Source organism: Perca fluviatilis, chromosome 4 (genome assembly GCF_010015445.1).
Source record: "Perca fluviatilis chromosome 4, GENO_Pfluv_1.0, whole genome shotgun sequence".
NCBI lineage: Eukaryota > Metazoa > Chordata > Actinopteri > Perciformes > Percidae > Perca > Perca fluviatilis.
The window spans coordinates 32,970,993-32,995,353 of record NC_053115.1 but is presented as its reverse complement, the minus strand read 5'-3'; the positions used below and the strand labels follow the sequence as shown (position 1 = coordinate 32,995,353).

The 24,361-nt window shown below is 39.4% G+C and overlaps 2 protein-coding genes across 4 annotated transcripts; both read left to right on the top strand.

The window, feature by feature from the left end:
- Window positions 1-59: 59 nt before the first annotated feature.
- On the top strand, window positions 60-10,851 carry LOC120557282 (deoxyribonuclease-1-like 1). Of its 2 annotated transcripts, none has more exons than XM_039797458.1 (9): window positions 60-1,510; window positions 5,187-5,272; window positions 7,103-7,197; window positions 7,365-7,442; window positions 8,463-8,563; window positions 8,636-8,748; window positions 9,895-10,049; window positions 10,445-10,538; window positions 10,639-10,851. In XM_039797458.1, the coding sequence occupies exons 2-9, from the start codon at window positions 5,192-5,194 to the stop codon at window positions 10,690-10,692; spliced, it is 771 nt and encodes a 256-aa protein (XP_039653392.1). In that variant the 5' UTR covers window positions 60-1,510; window positions 5,187-5,191; the 3' UTR covers window positions 10,693-10,851. The 2 variants fall into 2 exon arrangements, with proteins under 2 accessions (XP_039653392.1, XP_039653391.1); XM_039797457.1 differs by having other exon boundaries at window positions 8,618-8,748.
- A 3,380-nt stretch (window positions 10,852-14,231) lies between these two features.
- LOC120557279 (deoxyribonuclease-1-like) lies at window positions 14,232-24,234 on the top strand. Of its 2 annotated transcripts, none has more exons than XM_039797454.1 (10): window positions 14,232-14,333; window positions 16,039-16,161; window positions 16,263-16,357; window positions 17,387-17,473; window positions 18,398-18,510; window positions 18,603-18,715; window positions 20,649-20,803; window positions 20,903-20,999; window positions 21,097-21,193; window positions 23,379-24,234. In XM_039797454.1, exons 2-10 carry the CDS (start codon window positions 16,081-16,083, stop codon window positions 23,465-23,467), a joined length of 927 nt encoding a protein of 308 aa, XP_039653388.1. In that variant the 5' UTR covers window positions 14,232-14,333; window positions 16,039-16,080; the 3' UTR covers window positions 23,468-24,234. The 2 variants fall into 2 exon arrangements, with proteins under 2 accessions (XP_039653388.1, XP_039653386.1); XM_039797452.1 differs by lacking the exon at window positions 14,232-14,333 and adding an exon at window positions 14,378-14,576.
- Window positions 24,235-24,361: the final 127 nt, after the last annotated feature.

Here is a 24,361-nt window from a genome sequence, read left to right as displayed (position 1 = left end):
AAAATGGCTTGACCCTTTTTTTTTTTTTATCAGATGCACTCCATTGAGTTTCTACACGTACATTAATGTTGGTCCAAACACAAGTTAGTACTCAGCCTGACACCGGCCCTCCATCCCGTCCCATGATGCTTTGCTCCTAAAAACATTCCACCTCCAACAGCAGAGGAGCGGAGAAGTATCCCAGCATCCTGGGACGCAGCAGTCCCGCTAAACAAACTTTGTATTGAGCACAAAAACCCCCCACGTGCATCTATAAAACTGTTCTCTCCATTATGTGTAATGTATTTGGTGCAAAACTAGCATCACTGCTCAGCGGTAAATAAATCCTCGTGTTCTCACAGTGAGACAAATCCCAGAAAGAAATGCGTCCCCAACTTCAGCCGCTAAACTTGATAAAAATAAATGATTTATTTAGTAATCTATTGATGAGTAAGAGGCTGGTTGTCAATGGATGTTTGTGAATTCAGAACCCGCCTTAAATAATCAGCCATTACATTTCTATGGCAACTTGAATAAATCAATACATTGCCAAGACAACTAAGAATGAGGCAAAGTTTAGGTGAGCTTTTGATTTTCTTTCAATTGTGAGAACAGAAAACCATGATGTTTTTCATATTTGATGTAATTAAATAAATATAATGTTAAAATTATATTCTGTTTCTTTGGTTATTCGAAAGCAGCTTGAAGATGGATTTGTTAATCATGGATGTAGTTATCTTGAGTTACAGTGTGCTCTTATTTTGAAATAAAGGCAAATTGATTAGGTTGTAAGTAGGATTAATTATGTTTAAATTAGGGCTGCACCTTCTTAGTCCATTAGGCCGCTAGTGGTCTTAGTCGGCTAAGATTTCTTTAGTCGATTTTTTTTTTTTGAGTGTGAATGGTTTTTGATGTCTTTAGGTTCAGGTTCAGCTAGCTCCACTTCTACAACAGTAAAAAGCTGCTTTCACATCCATGTATCCGTGTCCTGTGATCAATAGAGTTTGATCTTTTTAATTTACAGTAAATTGGTATATTCATGCAGACTAGATGACATCCACAATATCTACCAGCCATCTGTTTATAATATTAATGCACTTTTATTTTAAACAGCAGTAACACAACTGTGTGTGGGTGTTGTGTAAACATGTAAACATGTTCTAGTACAAATGCAAGTATAATCCTGAAAATGCTATATAATAGTTGCCCTTTAAAATTGTTCTTCTGAACAGTTTCAGTATAGGTCCCAAATGTACTCTGTTACATCCCACCGCTGCTGGCAGGAAAGAAAAGGGATGTACAGCATTTCCTCAACAACTTTTTTCGCAGGTATTTACATGAATTTAGCGGCAGGTATTTACATGAATTTAACAGCAATCATTTTAATTGCTGTTTTGGCTAGCAGAGAAACTTCCTGTCTGTCAGGGTTATCCTGACTGTTTAGTGCAGAGACAATCAGTCCCGTCTGTCTGCTGCCACAGAAACTACCTCTGCTGCTGTTACATTCATTTGGTTTGACTCAAACTGATCGGTGAGGATTTTATGTTTCTTACTAGTTTTCTTCTTTTCAGTGACTAAAAATACTTTCAGCAATTTAAGTGTCAATTTCACAGCTATTCATTTTATTTGACTTTATGCTGCGTATCATTTTCCATGGTGTAATGTCAGGTCAATAGGCGGGAAACCTGCTGTAAAGCTAATAAACTAAATTTTTTATAGGCAACAATGATGAAAACATATAATGTTCAAGTGTTTAGGCCTATATTAATATGTTAAATATATTTTTATTAAACCGGTTTCCTTCTTTCCCATGCTTCACTTATCTCATCTCTTTTTTTTTTTTTTTTTTTATCTATCCACGTAGGTATTTATTTTTTCTCTCTTCTGTCTTTCTTTTTCAGTCTTTCAGATGTGCATGTACTTGAACAGTGTTAGGAAGATTGGGTGTGATACTCCGGATTTTGTGTAGTGGGCTTTCACACCTACCTCGTTTGGTCCGGACCTTCGGACTTTTCAGTTTGATCCGAACCAAAATTACAGGTGTGAAAGCTCCCCAGGACCACAGTCCGGGCCGAAATTTGGTCCGAACAAAAAGTCTAGTCTCGGTCCGGATCAAACTGAACCACGATCCGGTTTGTTTAGAGTGTGAACGCATCTTTTGGATGGTTCGGACTTTTCGGACCAAATACAGGAAGCTCTGGCAGGCTATCATCGTGTTATAAGACCTGGGAAGCAGCTTTAAGGAACGGCTCAGTGTGTAGGCTACATGACGGAGAGAGAGAGCGTGACGGTGAATGTGCTCAGAGCAGACAGCTGATCGGCTGTCAGAGCTGAGAATACATCAGCAGTTTACGTGTTAAGTTGTAGTAAATGTAGTCTACAATGTAGGTTTCCGTTTGTCTCTGAATAAATACTGCAGAAAGAAAGTTCCCTTGTCTTCTCAACATCGCAACAAAACAAAAAGTGCCCTGCTACAAAAAGTAGCACTGGGAGAGCACCGTCTAGAATAAATTTTTTTCAATTAATTTTTATGTATTTATTTATTTAAAATGCGTTGTAACTCGCGTTACTGTGATTGCAATGGGTATACTATTACCGAAATTTAATCAGTAGTGCGTTATATTAGCCTACTGCCTTACAGCAAAAAGGAATACATCCCAACTCTGCTAGAGGATGAATCCCAATTAGGCCTACTAGGTGACAGGGGCGGATCTAGAAAAAAATTTATGGGGTGGCAAGAGGGGGGCAGGAATTTTTGAGGGGTGGCAACATATGGCAGACGTATATATTTAATCACAGTTTGATGAGAAATGGTACAGTGCCTTGCGAAAGTATTCGGCCCCCTTAAACTTTTCAACCTTTTGCCACATTTCAGGCTTCAAACATAAAGATATAAAACTGTAATTTTTTGTGAAGAATCAACAACAAGTGGGACACAATAATGAAGTGGAACGAAATTTATTGGATATTTCAAACTTTTTTAAGAAATAAAAAACTGAAAAATTGGGCGTGCAAAATTATTCAGCCCCTTTACTTTCAGTGCAGCAAACTCTCTCCAGAAGTTCAGTGAGGATCTCTGAATAATCCAATGTTGACCTAAATGACTAATGATGATAAATAGAATCCAGCTGTGTGTAATCAAGTCTCCGTATAAATGCACCTGCTCTGTGATAGTCTCAGAGGTCCGTTTAAAGCGCAGAGAGCATCATGAAGAACAAGGAACACACCAGGCAGGTCCGAGATACTGTTGTGGAGAAGTTTAAAGCCGGATTTGGATACAAAAAGATTTCCCAAGCTTTAAACATCCCAAGGAGCACTGTGCAAGCGATAATATTGAAATGGTGGAGTATCAGACCACTGCAAATCTACAAAGACCCGGCCGTCCCTCTAAACTTTCAGCTCATACAATGAGAAGACTGATCAGAGATGCAGCCAAGAGGCCCATGATCACTCTGGATGAACTGCAGAGATCTACAGCTGAGGCGGGAGACTCTGTCCATAGGACAACAATCAGTCGTATACTGCACAAATCTGGCCTTTATGGAAGAGTGGCAAGAAGAAAGCCATTTCTTAAAGATATCCATAAAAAGTGTCGTTTAAAGTTTGCCACAAGCCACCTGGGAGACACACCAAACATGTGGAAGAAGGTGCTGTGGTCAGATGAAACCAAAATCGAACTTTTTGGCAACAATGCAAAACGTTATGTTTGGCGTAAAAGCAACACAGCTCATCACCCTGAACACACCATCCCCACTGTCAAACATGGTGGTGGCAGCATCATGGTTTGGGCCTGCTTTTCTTCAGCAGGGACAGGGAAGATGGTTAAAATTGATGGGAAGATGGATGGAGCCAAATACAGGACCATTCTGGAAGAAAACCTGATGGAGTCTGCAAAAGACCTGAGACTGGGACGAAGATTTGTCTTCCAACAAGACAATGATCCAAAACCTAAAGCAAAATCTACAATGGAATGGTTCACAAATAAACATATCCAGGTGTTAGAATGGCCAAGTCAAAGTCCAGACCTGAATCCAATCGAGAATCTGTGGAAAGAACTGAAAACTGCTGTTCACAAACGCTCTCCATCCAACCTCACTGAGCTCGAGCTGTTTTGCAAGGAGGAATGGGCAAAAATGTCAGTCTCTCGATGTGCAAAACTGATAGAGACATACCCCAAGCGACTTACAGCTGTAATCGCAGCAAAGGGTGGCGCTACAAAGTATTAACTTAAGGGGGCTGAATAATTTTGCACACCCAATTTTTCAGTTTTTTGAATTGTTAAAAAGGTTTGAAATATCAAATAAATTTCGTTCCACTTCATGATTGTGTCCCACTTGTTGTTGATTCTTCACAAAAAAATTACAGTTTTATATCTTTATGTTTGAGGCCTGAAATGTGGCAAAAGGTCGAAAAGTTCAAGGGGGCCGAATACTTTCGCAAGGCACTGTATGTAGGCTACACACTACAAAAGGACACAGGCTGCCATTTACAAACTCATACAGACAAACTTAATCTCATGCAATCAGTGTCTTGCATTTGAGGTGACCATACAATGCGATCTCACTTAATAGGAGATAGAATGATAGAAGTAAGGGGAATTATCACAGGACAGGCATTAAGGTAAGACACAGGTGATGAGCGGCAGATGTGTGAAAGGGGAAGCAAACAGTTTTTGACTGACTGCAGTCGGACATTGGAGATTCACGCTCGTAAATGGTCAAATTGGCCATAACTTTTAATTCGTTGTTGCCAACTGGGGTGACAAGGCTTTCTTTTAGGGTGGCATTTGCCACCCACCCGGTAGATCCGCCCCTGCTTGGTGATGCCATGAATTCTCCCGTAGTGCCACCATGAAGTTCACATTTGTATTTTTGAGTCAAATATGTCAACAACTATTAGGTGGATTGCTGTGAAATTTGATTCAAATATTCATGTTCCCCTCAGGATGAACAGTAGGCTAATACGTTTGGTGTCCAATACTTGTGAATGTTATGTAACAAATATCTGGTTTGCGTCAGCCTGCGCTGTATTTTCTTATGAATGCTAATTAGCTAATATCAGCTGCTAAAATGCTAAACTCAGTTGGTGAACCTGCTAAACATTACACCTGCTAAGCATCAGCATGTTAGCATGCTAATGTTAGCATTGAGCTCACAGAGCTACTAACAGGGATGTAGTCTTGTTTACACCTCTGAAATGATTTTTAGTCAAAATGAAGATTGCAGCGTTCAACGTCAAGAGACTGGGATGGACAAAAGTCAACAAAGCCGCCGTGAGGAACAATCTTATCAAGGTAACTCGATCTTCAGAGGCCCGTTCCAGAAAGCAGGTTTAGTGAAAACTCTGAGTTGGTTAACCCTGAGATGAGGGAAACTCTGGGTTTTCCGTTTCAGAAAGAGAGGTAACTTAACCTCAGAGTCAGTTACTATGGTAACTGAGTCTGTGAACCTAACCTGGGCGGGAGCAGGTTTTCTTCAAGAAACCTCGAGTTTCTCTCAGTCTCCTCCCACTGAGAGGGAGGAGAAACTCATTTCCTCATTCATTCATTCAGTCTGTATATCAGGCGCATTTTAATGCAGTTTTATCTGCATGAATAAAAAAACGTATTGGTTTATATTTGGCAGATTATAAAACGTTTTTTTCTCAAACATGTCACGTCCTTTTGTCGACGATCCCATTGATGAAAAAGCTGTATTAATTCACAGAGAGTTTACGTCGGTATTGAATCCCGACTATAGATGTATTTTCATTTCCACATAACCGATTTGAGAGGTATTTTTTAATCACAGTCCATTAGATATGTAGATACCTTATCCGTCCTCATATCACTAACATCAACCATCGTGGACAGGCTTTAACATCCCAGCAGATTCTTTGTATCGCATTACGTTTTGCAAACAGCAGTTTTCTTAACAACAGTGTAGCGGATCATACTGTAGGCTAATAGTAGGCTAAGCCACTGTATGCAGAGCAATCAGAAAAGTGTGACTCGCTCTGAAACGTTTTTTAAACTTTTTTGTAGTGTTCCCTGGACAGTAGCCATTAAAAAGAAATACATCATTATACATTATAGTTCTGTTAATGATCATGGTGCTGCAGCAGCCATGGGATTAGTATAGTTTACTTTTTCGCCCACAGGATTGCACCTAAATGAAATTATAGGTGTAGGCCTAATACAATTCCAGTTTTCACCAGTAATATTATAAGTTAACTGTGATTAAATATGAAATTAATAGGCTACACTGTGAATGTGTAGCTACGCATTGACTCGAGCAGCAACTCCCACACCAATTCTCTCTCTTTTGCAGCAGCAGCCGCTGTCTTGCTTTTTTAACGAAATACATGTTCAAACTGTTTGTGCGCATTGAGTATTTCGCCGACCCGTTTGTTTGTGGTTGTTACCATGGTGAATCGAAGAATCATGGCTCCATTCATACTGCCTTTTGTGCACCCTGAGTGAACATACTCCGAGTTGATTGAACCAACTCATATCAGCTGTTCTGGAACCGAAAACTCAGAGTTTCCCATCTCAGGGTAAATAAACTCAGACATCAGGGTTAGACTCAGAGTTTGTTAAACCTCCTACCTGGAACGGACCCCTGGACCAGTGTGATAGTTCACATAAGTTCATTCAGTATAACAATTAGATTTATTTCATATTTTCACCTTGATATTTTTGTGACGCCCATACGGTGTAGAAACACAATGAAAGGAGCTGTTAATTATGTAACTCAGATTTATGATGATGACCACATTCAGGTTTTAGACCTTTGTTTAGTAGTTTACACTTAGTGACATCAGGTAAGATTTGGTGGGACACCCATAGTTACAAACACATGATTAATTTGGTTTTAAATCTCAAATACTAGAATTGATTATTTTCTATTGACATGTTGATAAATTTTTAAAAAAGCTGTAGGAAATCAAATGAATGAATTCCATTTAGCTTCTTCAGTTTAGGGTCCACGTATTGTGCATTGGGCTCACTGTTGCACTTGAATAGACAAATAGCCATTGTTAATGTTATAAGTAACAGATGTGCTTTTCCTAACGTGACAATTCATTGTGTCTTGAACCAGTTTCATTGCGTTTGCTCTTTTCTCCGTGGCTGTGTTTCTGGCAGATTGTGTCTCGGTACAGTGTGGTGGTGATACTGGAGGTGATGGATAAGAGCGGTAAAGCCATGAATATGTTCCTTACAGAACTCAACAAGCACGGGTGAGTTCTCTACACATGGACTAATACACAAGGATTCCTCTGGGATGTCTCTGGACAGTATTTATCAAAGCTATCAGAGTGCTCTAACTCAGAAGTAGCTGAAAGTGACAAATAAGATTAGGATAATAATGATGTAATGAGTGTGTATTTTCTGACTGACGGAACAGAACTCACCCATACCTGATGGAATGCAGTGAGTCTCTGGGACGAAGAACCCACAGGGAGAAGTTTGTCTACTTCTACAGGTATGAAGTGAATGATTCACTGCGAATGAAAACTGAGTACGTAAGGCCGTGACAATGTAGAGCCAGTCATTCACATGGGGCTCCTGAATGCATCATCCTGTCGGGGTTGTAATTCACAAAAATGACCGGCTCGCTCTACATTATCCTGCTTATTACACAACTACTCGTACAGAGATATCTGGCAACACAACTTTTGCAAATGCTGTAAAAATTTAAAAAAAAATAAAGAAGAAATTTCCGCAATGCTAAATATGTCTTTTAGCTTTGTAAATATCTAATGTTAGCAAAAGGGAAATATAAATAAATTATACAAATATAACTTTTCATCCATTCACACAACATTCACTACACTTTCAAATGAGGCCACGCCCATTTAGGAGACAGGAAGTGTGTACTGTTTCATACGCCTCTTGTATTCTATCTTAAGCTATAGAGTATCTCTAGTTCTTAAACTTAATAATGGTCTGTTATACAGAAATAACAGACCTTGGAATGCCGTGATTGACCAATCATAATTAAGTTTTTACCTAGTGTAATAATAAGTCTCACTAACGGCTGACAAAATAACTGCTCACTTCTGCCAAGGTTGCACAATCCTCTAAATCTCTTAATTTAGTAAAACATTTAAAAGAAATTAAATATTTATAAAAAATGTAATCTGTATCAAATGGATGAAGTGTGCAAAATTGTGAGTTAAGAGTTACGGCCATTTCAAATTGATCGTGTTGCTGTGAGTCACCTAGAGGTGAAATGTCGTTACATTTTTCACATGTGCATGTGTCTCAAATAAACCACGTGCACATGAATTTGGTTACTGATTATAGAAAGCCCAAAATCAAATATTCACATCCAAAAATGTTTTGTAAATTTGTTTTGTTTAAGGGGGATTAGTATTCTGATTAGCATGTCAGGAGTTATGAGCCAAAACATGACATTTTTTAGTAATAACGACATAGTGGTGGTGGATTTGTTTGTTTGTGTGTGTTTGTGTGTGTGTGTGTGTGTGTGTGTGTGTCTCAGAGAGGATGAGGTGAAGATGATCAAGTCCTACCAGTACGAAGAAAAAACGGACGTGCTCGCCAGAGAACCTTACATTCTGCAGTTCAAGTGCCCAAATACAGGTGTGTGTGTGTGTGTGTGTGTGTCTTACTAGCTGTGTTTGTGCGTCTTACTAGGTGTGTTTGTGCTTACAGTTGTGCAGAATCTGGTGCTGATCCCAGTCCATACTAAACCAGTGGACGCAGAGGCAGAGCTGAACGCTCTGCATGATGTGGTCACTGCTGTGAAGAGAAGATGGAGGAATTATGTAGGTTGGAAATGTATAACGTATATAATGTATGTTCACAAATATTATTTGATTGGTTTGAGTGAAATTTGCGAGAGGTGGCCATTTTTACAGTTAACAATAACCTTTTTTTTTTTTTAACTGTACATGATGTAAAATGATTGTCTCTTTTGGCCACTTCAGGGCAGCGGAACAAGCTGTGAACACAACATTGGCTTATTATCGACTTATTATTTTTTATTTAACCTTTATTTATCCAGGTAAGTCGATTGAGAACAAATTCTCATTTGCAACGACGACCTGTCACTTTCACACTGTTACACATTCATTCCTGGAAGCTGCCCGGTACAACCACAGTCTGACCTGCTGGCCACTGAGCAGCGCCACTGGAGAGGTTGGAGGTTAGGTGCCTTGCTCAAGGGCACCTCAGTGGTGGTAATGAGGGAGAGACAAGCACTGCTCTTTCACTTTCCCCACCCAGAGACCTGTCGGTCTGGGGATTGAACCGGCGACCTACCGATCACAAGTTCGCTTCTTTAAGCTTTAGGCCACCACTGCCCTAAAGTCATATTCTTAGTCATATTTAAATATAATATGGTGAACAGTTTCTACTTCGAGCATATACAGAGCAACATGATGATTCATTACGAGTCTTTGTGTTTGTGTCCACCTGATGAATGTTCATCAGTTCAGTATTCTCTCTCTTTTTGTTGTTTTTGCTGTCCACCAACTCCTGAGGGAGGTCTCTTTAGCTGCTAAATACTCCACTCTGTTCACCAGCTGCTCTCTAAACAATCAAAAACAATGCTATAAGAGCGCTGAAAGTGAACCTGAACAATAAAGTTGTTTTGAACCAAAACAATAACTTGAGACGCTGGTTAAAGCTCTATAGAGCTGAGGGGAACTGCAGCTATAGGGGAAGGTAAGACTACTCAGCTGTGGGTATTTACTGGAAACAGTAGCCTACTACTGCAGTTCTGCTACATACTGAGCTACAAAACACATCAGTACAAAATAATTCTTGTTCAATTTTGCTGAAGACTTTAGTTCTCTTCTCTGTGTGGATAATATGCATTGCTTAAGGCCCAACATTATTACCTATTTTTGTAGGACTTACACACAGCTGGTTGGTTGTTACTGATATATCATGTTGTTTTTGTTCTGCAGAACATTATGATTTTGGGGGACTTTAATGCAGATGGACGTTATCTTTCCGATGAACAGAAGAGAAGGATCCGCATCCGCTCTGCCTACTACTATTGGCTGATAGGTGATGATGTCGACACCACGACGAGCAACTCTAACGATCACACCTACGACAGGTATCGTCACATCATGTTTTGTACTTTTAATGTTGAGGAAATACAGTCAGTTTTGCAAGAATGTCTGCCTCCTGACAAACACAGTGGATGAGACAGGCCGACTGTCTTCATGGGGACCATTCATTTGGTAGAGAGTAGTACTTAATAGTTTGATATTGTTAATGCCAAACACAATTCCTTGCATCTCCATGGCTGTGATCCACATCTGCATGGCTCCATACCACTTATAGGTAGCCTACAGTGTACAGTAAATGAATAAAACAAGTTTTGCTTGAACTTACCTTTTACTGGAGGAAGTTCTAAGACGAACATGTTTTGTCTGCATGTTAAAAACATTGTGTAAAGGTTTTTCACATGGACAACTGAATGCCTGATTGTGCATTTTCTGCCGACAGGATTGTGGTGTATCATAAGATGCTTGAAGCGGTCGTCCCTGAGTCAGCTAGACATTTCAACTTCCAGAGGGCTTACCGCCTGTCTGATGCCGACGTAAGACTGTTTTAGTCTGAGATCAGTTAGAAAACTTTCATACGATAAAGTTCATCAACATGTTGATCTTCAATAAGATTTACGACTGGTTTTCTTCCAGGCGGGAGCCATCAGCGACCACTACCCTGTGGAGGTGGAGCTTCGGAAGAATTAACATCAACAAAGGAGAAAAATACACATTTTTACTTGTTTTACTGACACTGTATCAGTAATGTAATACAGGGATACAGAAATGTAGTAGAGTAAAACATACAATATTTCCCTCTGAAATGCACTGGAGTATACTGTAAGTAAAATGGAATTACTCATGTTACACAGACACTTTAAAATTGTATTAAGTACAGTACCTAGGTTAAAGGGGCGCTATGCAGTTTTGGCCATTTCTTCATTGTTTTCTTGCTTTTTGCTGGCAGGTTTCTCTATAGAGCTCCCCCTCCAGCTTCAGAATAAATATTTGGCAGCTCCGATGTTTACTTATGTCTGACTCCTCGCTCGGTCAGTCTGCCGTTTGCTCTTTCTCTGTTCCTCTGACAATGCTTTCCTAGCTTTTTGCTTCTTTTTTGCCAGCTCAGCCATGACGATAGTGTGAAAAACTCCATCGCTACCTTGTTAACAGGTTAATTCCTGAATGGGCGTATGTGTGCAGTACCGTAAAGCAATTTGTTACATCGCGAGACCTGATATCAGGTGATACTTCCCTGACGCTGAGGCCGGTGGCTCGCCGGCCCAAAGTTGCAAGGGTGGTTTTTCCGCTCACAGGCGCTAGGGGGGAGCGAGATGACCACCCGAAAAAAGTCGTAATAGCTATTCCAATGACTCCGAAGCTGTTCAGTTAAGGTAAATCAAGCTAAAAAAAACCCGACATAGTTCCCCTTTAAATACAATACCAGTACTCTACTGCATATTGGGGAATTATGATGCTCTGCTGTCAGCCATGTTGTCTGATTTTGTTCTGCCACTAGGGGTGACCAAAGAATCCGAATCAGGTTTAGTAGATTTTCACATATGTACAAGGAATTTACCTTGGTGTTTTGGTGCATAACAATACACATAGTAAGAGGAAATAAAAGAGAAAAGCAAGTACTGCAAACAGTCAAGAAACATAAAGTAACCTAAAATTTACAATAAAAAAAGTATACAAAATATATATTTACAATATATTTTTTGTGAACCGTTTTTTGTGGGATTGTGCAAGTAAATCGTTTTTCATCACTTTAAAGCGGTTAAATCAAACCAATAGAGTTTTTAATGCTGACAGCTGAAGCTGACTAATATCAAGAACTTCTTCTGTCTCAACTCCATATCCTGTTTCCTGTTTGTGTCCCTTGTTTGTACATGAACCTCTAAAAGGACGTTAGAAGAAGAAGGATGTCCCGATGGCTCATCACAAATTATAGATGCATGCCAGAGCTTATTTACACATACTATATCATTGTGTATTTACTTAAAATGCTTATGGCTTCAGCTTTATGTTATCTGAAATAAACCAATCACAAAACTATTTTTTTGCTTTCTACATCATTGAAAAGTTCACACATATTTCAAACATATACAGTATGTATATTGAAAAACATAATTTGATATAGTTATAAAAGTGTAGAATGCTAGCTAAATCTGGATCATTTAGCTCAACGTTTTTCGACCCTGTAGCCTATGGTCTAATAGAGAGGCGACGTCCCTCCCCTTCCGGTGGACCCCATTAGTCCAGTCATTTTAAGCCAAAATGGGGGTCAACCTAGGACAAATTGCAACAGAAGCAAACTCAACTGATTTTGTATCCTCAATATGTCCTGAGTAAGGTAAAAAAAAAAAAGCCCCGAAAAATCCCATTAGGTGAAAGTTTTGAAAAACACCCAAATATAGATTCATAACCATATTCATTCTTTTTCTCACGTGAATAGGGTAAAAATATGAACCTTTACATATCACCATGAAAATTACTGAGTTGATTATTTATCCTACATGAAGACAAACATAAAAAATGTATTACAAGTTTTTTTTTAAATAGTTTGTTAACATGGGCAAACGGTGCATAATCTAATTACGTATATGCGCTAATTTGCATAAATACCACAACAGATCTAAACATTGGGTATAGCCAGGTGAAAATGTCTTGTTGAATCTTGTGGACATATAACGTAAAAGACTTAATGTTAAGGTCTGAATGGAACCCATTTAGGCTACCCATGAGCATTAATACATAGAGGCATTATTTTTGTAATCTAATAGCCTCTGACATAAGGCCCGTTCCAGAAAGCAGGTTTAGTGAAAACTCTGAGTTGGTTAACCCTGAGATGAGGGAAACTCTGGGTTTTCCGTTCCAGAAAGAGAGGTAACTTAACCTCAGAGTCAGTTACTATGGTAACTGAGTCTGTGAACCTAACCTGGGCGGGAGCAGGTTTTCTTCCAGAAACCTCGAGTTTCTCTCATTCTCCTCCCTCTGAGAGGCAGGAGAAACTCATTTCCTCATTCATTCATTCAGTCTGTATAGTATCAGGCGCATTTTAATGCAGTTTGTTATCTGCATGAATAAAAAAAAAAAACCGTATTGATTTATGTTAGGCAGACTATAAAACGTTCTTTTCTCAAACATGTCATGTCCTTTTGTCGACGATCACGTTGATGAAAAAGCTGTATTAATTCACAGAGAGTTTACGTCGGTATTGAGTCCCGATGTATTTTAATTTCCACATAACCGATTTGAGAGGTATTTTTTATCACAGTCCATTACATATGATACCTTATCCGTCCTCATATCACTAACATCAACCATCGTGGACATGCTTTAACATCCAAGCAGATTATTTGTGTCGCATTACGTTTTTGCAAACGGCAATTTTCTTTATTGTAGCGGATCACACGTAATAGTAAAGCCACTGTAGGCTATGCAGAGCCGTCAGAAAAGTGTGACTAGCTGTGAAACGTTTTTTAAACGTTTTTGTAGTGTTCCCTGGACACAAACCAGTGAGAGCCATTACAAATAAATAAATGATTATACATTATAGTTCTGTTAATGATCATAGTGCTGACGCCTCAGAATGGGATTAGTATAGGCTACCGGTAGTTTACTTTTTCGCCCACAGGATTGCACCTAAATGAAATTATTGGTGTTGCACACTGTTAATGCGTACGCAACTGTACAAAACTCGCTGTTTGTGCGCATGAGTATTTCCGCCGACCCGTTTGTTTGTGGTTGTTGCCATGGTAAATCGTAGAATCATGGCTCCATTACAAATTCTTTGCTGCCTTTTTATTGTGGTGGTGCACGCGCGTAACCCTGAGTGAACATACTCCGAGTTGATTGAACCAACTCAAATCAGCTCTTCTGGAACCGAAAACTCAGAGTTTCCCATCTCAGCGTAAATAAACTCAGAGTTCAGGGTTAGACTCAGAGTTTGTTAAACCTCCTTCCTGGAACGGACCCCTAATGACCCTCAGACTACGGCTGGGAGTATGAAGCATTGACATATATGTATGAAGCTGTATCAAGTCAGAGATGTAGGGAGGAAGTTGACAGTGCAGGGCTCTAAAAGTAAGCACCAGGATTTTTAGAATAGAATTCTATACTGGTCTGGTACAGACCACCCAGTGAAGTGCTGCTAAAACAGGCGTGATGTGTGCTCTTTTGTTAATGTGAGGCATGTTAAGGCATGGCTTAGGGCACAAAACTTTTTTTCTCTTTACTCTTCAGTAGTGCCTGTAGGCTACCACCTGTACCTGAGACCAGAGGGGCGGAGGGGGACGGAACCACGCCCACCTAAAAAAACATCTCATTGTGCAAGCAGGAACGAGGAAGTAAGTATTGCTGACGGATACATCGTTTTTTGATGAACACACACGTCGGTTTTAAACGTCTTTGGTAATAGCCTAGTTTGCATTGTGTGTGTGTGTGTGTGTGTGTGTGTGTGCGTGTGCGCGCGCGCGCGCGCGCTTTGTGGCCAACACAGACACTTCCTGTCAAACAGGTTTTATCTGTTTTGTGCAGAGTGCGGTCTGTTTGAATATTCAGTTGTAACTTTGCGTATTTCAACCAAGCCGGTGAGTTCATCTTGTTTGTTTGACTTTTTATCGACTAAAAACCTCTCTAAAGTGAAGCACTGGAACTCATGCTCTTACTAAAACCTGAATACTAAAGTCTGTCTTAAACTTAAAATGTCCAAAATGAAACTAAACTGCTGTTTGTGGACCGTGTGGCACCCTATTTTTTTTTTTTTAGTCACTGATGACACCACAGCGACATTAACGTGGATGCAAGTTGTCCTATAATGTATATTTGTATAATTTATTAAGTGTAACATTAATGAATGTCTAACGGTAACATATTAAGCATTTCGATTGTGGGAGTCCTGACAGTTAAAATAATTACATGTTTTAGTGTGTGCATTTTTAGGGCTGGGCGATATATCTATATTATATCGATATCGTGATATGAGACTGGATATCGTCTTAGATTTTGGATATCGTAAATATGACACAATATGGTTTTAATGGCTGGATTACAGTAAAGTTTGAACTTACCAGACTGTTCTAGCTTTTCTATTATTTGCCTTAACCCACTTAGTTATTATATACACATTAATGATGATTATTTATCCAAAATCTCATTGTGTAAATATTTTTTTGTAAGCACCAATTGTCAACACTACAATATCGCCGCAATTGTGAGGTATTTGGTCAACAATATCGTGATATTAGATTTTTTTCCATATCGCCCAGCTCTAGTGCATTTTATGCACAGCAGGCCTTCTTGTACTTTACTCGAGTATTTCCATTTTACACTTCTCTACATATCAGAGGGGAATATTGTTCTTTTACTGCACTACTACTGTAGTTAGGCTACTTGACATCTCAAAACACTTTGTACAAAACATGTCATCATCATATACAACATGACCCATTATTACAGATAAAAAAATAGTTAGAATTTTCACTAAAGCTCAACTATCTCCAACATTAAAATGCTGCTTATGTAATAATGAAATAATCCTATAATGTAACATATAATATAAACCTCTGAAATGTGCCACTCTGAATTAATACGTTTTATTTGTGTTTTTACATTTAAGTTAGAACATTTTGTTGCTCTTTTGTTGATCTACTCATCCGGGATGATAGTCCTTGAGAACATGGGAATTACATTTACCAGACCCGTCACACCCCAACTGCAGACAGAGATAGTGCTTTTCCGGAGTTCTAATCACCCTGGTTACTCAGATGTCTTAAATACACAAGCCAAAAACCCATTGTTTTAGCCTTGATGTGACCGTATGAAACCTTGCTCTAAATGTTGATCTTCAGAGAGAATTCTACAGCCATCTTGTGGACTTCTGTCTCCACTGAGCATTGAATAAAACTCATCTGAATCAGCGCAGATTTGGACCTGAAAGAATATTTTCTTCCACGCCAACCAGTGTTTTCTCAAGAGCTTATTTCTTGGTTTCAGACATTTCATTTACCGCAATTTCTGTTCCACATTTGTTTTCTGTCCCTACTTATTTAGTTCATTCAACCTCTAAAACGTTTTCAATCATCTGAAGTCAAAATGAAGATCGCAGCCTTCAATGCCAAAAACCTGGGAACGAAAAAGGTCACAGACAAGGTGGTCGTTCAACGCCTTACCGAGGTAACTCCTTCATTCTGATTTTATCCAGAGAATATGGATGATGATAATAACATACAGTATGTCCTATTTTAACATGTTGACTGTGGATGTGTTTCCTGTAGATCATGTCTCGGTACAGTGTGGTGGTGATACTGGAGGTGATGGATAAGAGCGGTAAAGCCATGGAGAAGTTACTGAAAGAACTCAACAACAACAGGTGAGTTAGATTTCTTATATGTAACACAATTCAACTGGGAGTGACCTAAAGTTTAAAGCTTTAGGGCGTAACATTTTGTTATATTAATGGACGTCTGTTACCTCTTCTGAAGAGTCCATCGTGTGTTTTTGATCCTGGGTGTCCTCCTTGGCTACTAGCAACTGCGTGGGGGAGGGGCAGGGGTGGTGCACTGTCACAGAAGGCTTGTATCATGCGGATGCGCCGACAATGTTGTTGTCATTACTTAGAATTCCTCATGGGGGAGACAGAAACTATGCACTATAGCTTTATAAACATGGTGCATGATAGGTTGATATGTTGCCTGAAATGACAACTGACAGCAGCATAGAGTAGAACAGATTTAAAGTTTGAATGCAACAACACGATAGCTCACAGAGATTGTGGCAAACTCTGGTTGGTTTAACTTTATTTATTTCAAGTTTATGTAACGGGGACAATGCACACTAATAATACATATAAAAATGTACAATGTGCCAGAATTAGCCAAAAGGCTATTTTACATCTGCTGTCCCTGGACAGATCATACATTGTCACACCTAAAAAGATAAAAGGATTATAATAGTACATATAAGTTTAGTCCAACACAAGTAAAATTGTAAGAGTAAACGCCCACATTCAGCTGATGACAATGCAGCTGATTAGGTTGAGAGAGAGAGGAATGTGAAGCATAGAAGTCTTCCTGAATGAACGTATGCTGAGCTTCATTTCCTTCTCCCTCAATTTAATTTTTACCAACTCATATTATAAGTGAGCATGTTAAGCATCTAAAAGTGCAGTCGATTTGTTTAAAAGAAGTTGACAGACAGCATTAAGCTAAAAAATAAAATGTTGGCCAGAACAGCAGAGCTTTGATTTCAGTATTCAAATCGAGAGGTGCACGAGAGGCTGTGTTACTACAGCCCCCAAAGAACTAACTGATGATTTAGCTAGGCCTACTCTTAGCATCACACCTGAGACACTAGCAAACTTCTTGTAACTTAAGTTTAATGATGTTTCTGTTTCCCTCAGCTCCAACAAAAACCGTCCTTACTCCATGAAGGCCAGTGGCCAGCTAGGACGAGACACCTACAAGGAGCGCTTTGTTTGTTTCTACAGGTAAGACGGCATCACTCTCAAATAAAAGCTATTATGACTTGTTGTGATGTAAATATATGGGTTTAACATGCAGTTTGTGGTACATGTAGCTTGAAGAATCAGAAAGAGGTTCATGTCGCACCATAGACTGTAAAAAGAATGGACGTAGCAGCAGTGACGTCACTCACTGGTTTGTGGACTGCTGTTTTTATGCTTCGAGTTTGGCATTTTGGCCGTTGCCATCAATGTTTTTTGAACCCTTCTGAAGCAAGATTTACCGGAAGGTAAACGCAGACCTCCAGGTACTGCCGCAAACTTTTCCTTAAGTTACCAGCTAATGCTAGCGGTAGCTAGCCTGCTTAGTTGGCAGAACCCTGAACAAGAGGTTTTTAGGTGACCAAAACCTTCCAATTCACTTTGATGAAGTGAAGACACACAGTGAGAGGGTCAAAGTTTGAGATGAAAACATGGACCACACCCCAAAACAAGTTCAGATCTATTTTAATGCCCACCGTTCCATGGTTAGCATTGCTAAGCCACTGTCCTGATTGACAGGTTGGTGTGTAGACAAGTCCCTAAAGCATCCCCTGCTTTATCATTTATTTAAAAATAAATAGGACCATAATTTACTAAATGAACATCATGCTGTATTGAAGAAGACTTGAAACTAGCAGTTGAGGCCATAAACTCGTTATGAAAATGTTTACTAAGGTAATAAATGAAGTGAGAAGTAGGATCATTTCCCCATGGACTTCTATTGAAACTGAAACTTCTTTTTGGAGTCAGTGTTGTCGCCCCCTGCTGGAAATTATATATACTGCAGGTTTAAGGAGTTTCAGCCTTGGCTTCACTTTTCAGACCTGGAAGCTTTGTCCATTATTTAAGTGTAGCATGCATACAAACACATCAATGTCTTATGTGTGTGTTTATATGTGTGTGTCTCAGAGAGGCTGATGTGACACTGAAAGATTTTTACCAGTATGAAGATAATCAAGTTGGAGATTTGGACGCCTTCGCCAGAGAGCCCTTCATCCTGCGCTTCAGCTGTCCATCTACAGGTATGTGTTACATACTGTATGTTTCTATAAGTATTATGCATTTTTAGTCTAAATGTGTCTAAGTGTCTGTATACTGTACCGGTGTATTCCAGTGGTGAAAGACCTGGTTCTGATCCCAGTCCACACCAAACCAGAAGACTCGCTGAAGGAGCTGGACGAGCTGCATGATGTGGTCGATTATATCAGGAAGAAGTGGGGAACTGATGTAGGTTTGATTGCTTGACTCCGTTAGAAAGTGCCACATAAATGCAAATATGTGAGAATGTTGCCTTCCTAACTCTGAAATTTACTGCCTGACACAGAGGTCCTCTTATTCCAACTGTTACACAATTTTCATGATATTTAAATAAAATTCAAAGTAGGTTTGAAAACCAATTTTAATGGACAACAGAACGACTTTTAGCTCCTGGTGTCATGAAGTGTTGCAGCAAACATTGTCTTCATGTGGATTTTGAAGTTATATTGGGTGAGTGAAATAATCAATAGGCTAGGATATTGTAATTCACCATTGTTTCGTCCAGAATTTAGAATTAGTTATTGAACCTTAGTTCCTATGAGACATATGTGTTTTCTTTCTTTAATGTTATGCTCTTTGACAGTTCAGCCTTTAATCAGTCTATGGCTGTTTTATATCAATGAATGCAGTGTTTCCTTTAGGATTTGTTTTAGCAGTGGGGGCAGGTCCGGTTTGGATTTGGTAAACCACAGTCACATACCTACCTGTCAGAGGTGGAATGTAACTAAGTACATGTACTCAAATACTGCATTTGCAGAATTTGCTCATCCAGAAAACAACCATCTACTGTGCGAGCGGCTCCTAACGACTCATAATTACGTTTCTTGTTAGGCGCCGACCTCTCTTGGTTGTAGCATTATTGTTTGGGTGGTGGATGGGTCAAACAAATCAGGGATTCACCGAATCCAGGATTCGGCTTCGGATTCAGCCAAATATTGGGCTTTTTGATGGGGTTCGGTTTCTGCCGAACCTTAGAATTTTTTTCCACCGAACCGAAACCCTACGCGCGCTATGCGCGCTACGCTGGTCGACGTAATGTAATGTAATGTTTACGTAGGTGGACCGTTCAATGCAGTAGGCTATGAGAAAGTGAAAATGGAACTCGTGAGCAAAAAAATTGTTGTTCGGCAGTACTTTCGGTCAAAAGAAGGACATTCAAGTCGAGCTACATGTTTAATTTGCAATGCCGATTTGTCTCGTGGTGGCAAGGACCCTGAACAACACACAACATCGCTGCTGTTAAACATTTGCATATCAAACATTGGAAAGAATACGAGTTGTGCATGAAGGAATCTACAGACAGCAGCCAAAATGCAGCAACTTCAGGTACATTACATTCATTAATGTGTTTACTGTGTTAATGGACTGAGGATGGGAGTAGGATTCGGTATTTGGTTTCGGATTCGGCAGAATCTTAACCAGTGGATTCGGTATTCGGCCGAACCCCAAAAATCTGGATTCGGTGCATAGCCTAAAACAAATACATGACTTTCACTCAGAAAACCAGGGTATTTATTTTAAGCCATTCCTTGATGTTTTACTAACCCTAGCCAAAGATACTCCATGGTTAATTTAATTAATTTTCGCATTTCAAGCGGCACCAATGGTATACATTTCAATGGTATACTGGTACCAGTGTCTTACATTTCCTGTCTCCTAAATGGGCTTGACCTTTGTTTGAAATTGTAGTGAACATCATGTGGATGGATCGTAGACTGTAGGGAGTGATAAACAGTTATATGTAATTCACTTTCGTATTTTTATTTTCTGGAACATTATACTTCTACTCCACTACATCTCAGTACTTTTTACTCCACTACATTTATTTGACACTTTGATAAACTAGAAAATTAAAATGCTCTTAAATGTATACATAACAGATATAATAATATGTTCTATAACAATATAACACTTTCAAAGGAGCCGTTCTGCATAATGAGTACTTTTTTACTGTGGATACATCTTGCTGGTAATACTTTTTATACTTTTAATAAATAAGTAATAGGTCAACTTTAGTTCTAGGCGTCTTTAGAACAACTGTATTGTTACAGCTTTGGATACCTACAGTATGATTAACATGAAGTTTTGGTTTTGTTGTTTTGTGTTGTGTTGTCTTTTGCAGAACATTATGATTTTGGGGGACTTTAATGCAGATGGCCGTTATCTCTCCAAGAAGAAGAAGGACAAGATCCGCATCACCTCTGCTCCCTATCGTTGGCTGATAGCCGATGATGTCGACACAACCTCTAGTAACTGTAATGACAACACCTACGACAGGTAATGCACACCTCAGTGCTACAGTACTATCTAAGCTGATTATTATTTTTTTGCCTGTTTAATATATTTAAAAGATTGTGATCCACTTCCTGCCACTAGGATCGTGGTGTACGGCCAGAGCATGCTGGACTCCATCGTCCCCGGCTCGGCCAAGGCCTTCAACTTCCAGACAGAGTTCAAGCTGACGGATGAAGAAGTGAGACTACTGTTTGTGTTCAACTGATTGACAGCTTACTGTATTTTAAAGGAGAACACTAATATTGTCACTATTTAAACTGTTTTTGGTTTCCCAGGCTCTGAGTATCAGCGACCACTACCCTGTGGAGGTGGAGCTGAAGACCAGTCGGAAACCGAAAGCACCGGGACAAAGGAAGACGGCTCAGAAGAAAGGTATTTTGATTTATTGACATCAGTGACACGTACTGTGTATACAGTGGCACTCATAAGTTTATGAACCCATGCTAAAGTTGACTAAAAAGAGGAATAAAAAGGCATGAGGTACTTTCTATAAAATCATCTCTCAATGCAAATCAAACCAGCTATTAGGCTATTAAGCATGACCGAGTCCGTCTCTGTGTTACTGCAGCACAGTACATGCAAATGAACGGCGCCCGCCTTCCCTCTCCATGCCACCATGGCACCGTTCATCTGATTAATACTGTGCAGCTTTTTTTTTTTTTTGGAGCGATTTGAATATTAAAATCTGGGTGAAATCTGAGTTGAGCGTGGAGTGATATTGAGCAGATCGGCCTTTAAGCAGAAATTCTCACCGCCCGACTCCGCTCGCATGCTCTGATTGGGAAACCGTCTGCGAGAGCCGTGTGGAGGCAATCCCAGCCCGCTGTTTTTTTTTCTCCCAGTATTTCGAGTACAGCAGGTTTAAAGCAGTGGTGTAGTGTTGTTCTTTGTAGTGAGTATAATGGGATTTTTCCCATCCCAGCTTCATACTCGCTCATCCCAGAGCAGCGCATCCCAGAGCGACCCCGCATGCGTATTTTGTAACGTTGCCGCGTATAGCATCTGCCTCATCTGGCTCATTTTCTGTAGTTTTTGCAACGTTAAGGTCTGCTGCAGTGTCATTTGAAGCATCAGTAGCTTCAAGGGGCAGGCTTACGAAAACACTGAAAGAGTGTAATTTCAGTTTCGCTTTCGTTTTATATCTCCTATAGTCTATAGTGATTCACATTAGTTCATTTCACATTTGCACAGTGAATGACCGCCAAACAACTGTGTTGTTGTTACTACGCGACTCGCAACACAGATGGGGTGAATTTATGAAGTGTAAAAGTTCTGTCACAAAACAGTCATCGTTTCCCGTATCCTCGGGTTTTTGTAAGTGCATATAAGAAAAATCCTTGACCTTTCCTAGTGGGGATACGGCGTATACCTGCGTATCAAGTAGACTACACCACAGCTGTAAAGTATCAAAAGTAAAAGTACTCGTCCTGCAGAAGAATATATCTTCTATGACTAATAAGTGATTCTATCTATTGTACTGTTGTAGCTGCTGGAGGTGGAGCTAGTTTTAACTACTTTATACAGAGTTAGCTAGTTTAGTCCAGGGGTTCCCAACCTAGGAGTCCGGCCCCTCCAAAGGGTCACCAGATTAATCTCAGGGGTCGTGATATGATTAATGGGAGAGAGAAAAAGACAATAAACTAAATTCTGAAACACAAATTTCAAATATTTTTGTGAAATATTGATCCGTGTTGCGTATGAACTCCGGAAATTGTCCAAAGTTTCCCTTTCACACATGCAGCACACAACAATAGATTGTCCGTGTCGCGTTTTCACTTACTGAAAATTCTCTGTCATCACAGTCTGTACAATGGAGCTTAAATGGTCTCTCCTGTCCTAGTCTATGTCCTTCGCGTTCCACTTCAGGGATTGCTCCGGCGCTGCAGGAAATTCCGCCGGATGCATGTATTTTCCGTTTCCTTCTGCTTTCTTTGTGTTGGAATTTGTAAATTTGGACTATGGTTAACTGCTCCTCAGATCTCTGCAGGGGAAATCCAGACAGCTAGCTAGACTATCTGTCCAATCTGAGTTTTCTCTCGCACGACTATTATGCAGCGGCTCTGTGCCGAGTTTAGCACCACCCATGACGATTCTGATTGGTTTAAGGAAATGACATTAAACCAGAGTATGTTTTCCTCCCATCCTCGAATGCTATGTGGAGTAGCCAGACCCTCCTTCAGTGCGCTTTGGAGGAGGGTCTGGCAAAGTGAGACTACTCCTGTCCATACTGGCTGCTTAGCAATTTCAATAAAAGTGATGGAAGATAAAATCCACAGTTCTCTTTTTGTGCAAAGATGAATTCCAAAAAGTTAAGACGCTAAGAAGAAGCTAATTAATAGCTTCAGCAGAGTTACAGTCAGTGTTTCTAGCATATGAAATGTCCTGATTTTGTTGCTATCGTGACAGCTCAGCAAAAAAAACTAACGCTTTGAGCATAAAAATATTGTTTCAACACTGACTGGAAAAAAAATGTGAACCAATCCTTTTTAATATATGTTTTACTGGGTCAACCACATATTTCAGTTTTGTTCTGTTAATGTCTATTGAACACTAACAGGAGCAGAGAAGAAGGAGACTACTAGAGCAAAAAAGAAGAGTGGACCGTCATCAGACACACCAGCCAAGAGAAGACGTGCAAACAAATGACCAACGAACACACTTTAAAGATCTTTCATCATTCACAGTCGTGTTATTAGAATCGGTCACTTTGATTGACCAGGACAGGATTGACTAGAAGCGTGTTACACCACTATCTTTAGGACTTACATAAAAATAGAAAAAGTTGACAGATTACAGAAGATTATAAGGAATCTCACTGTATATTTTATTTCTTACTTACTTTCTTACTTATTTGTCCACATGACCAGCTTTTAATTGGCTGGATTCTGGAATGTTTTGATGAACTGCAAAAAGCTTGTTTTACTGTTCAGGCTTTCCTTATGTGTAAAAGTGAAAGCCCTCAAAAATGTATTTTTATTTCTTCGCTCAGATGTTTGAGCTTCACTGAGCAGAATCATTCATCTGCAGATTTTTATTTTGTGAGGTGGAAACTTGAAACGTCGACGCAACAAACAGAGAATTGACTTTACAGTGAAATAGGAGACATCTTGTGTCCAGAATTTAAAATATATAAAATGAAAATATATATTTATTAAAATTCAGTTTTCTTAACGAGGGAGAAGTATATTTAAGTTTAATCATTTTTAACAAGGTAATTGAACTATTTTTGTGGAAAAAATCTGACAATTGGTATTCAAAGCAGAGTATTTTTGTATTTCTTATAAAACATGTCTTTACAACCTTACCAAATAATTCTGCAAGTCTTTGTGAAGATGTATACAGATGTGCTAAAAATGTACTGTACTGTATATCTTGACTGAATTTGACAAAAAAAATTAAGTACTGTCTGTGTACTTGTGTTTCCTCAGCTTTCAACTGCATCTCACAGTCTTCATCAGCAGAAAGAGTTTGATCAGTTGATATAGAGTATAGAGTGATATCCTGGATATTATGATGGACATGACAGTGGAGTCCCCCCCC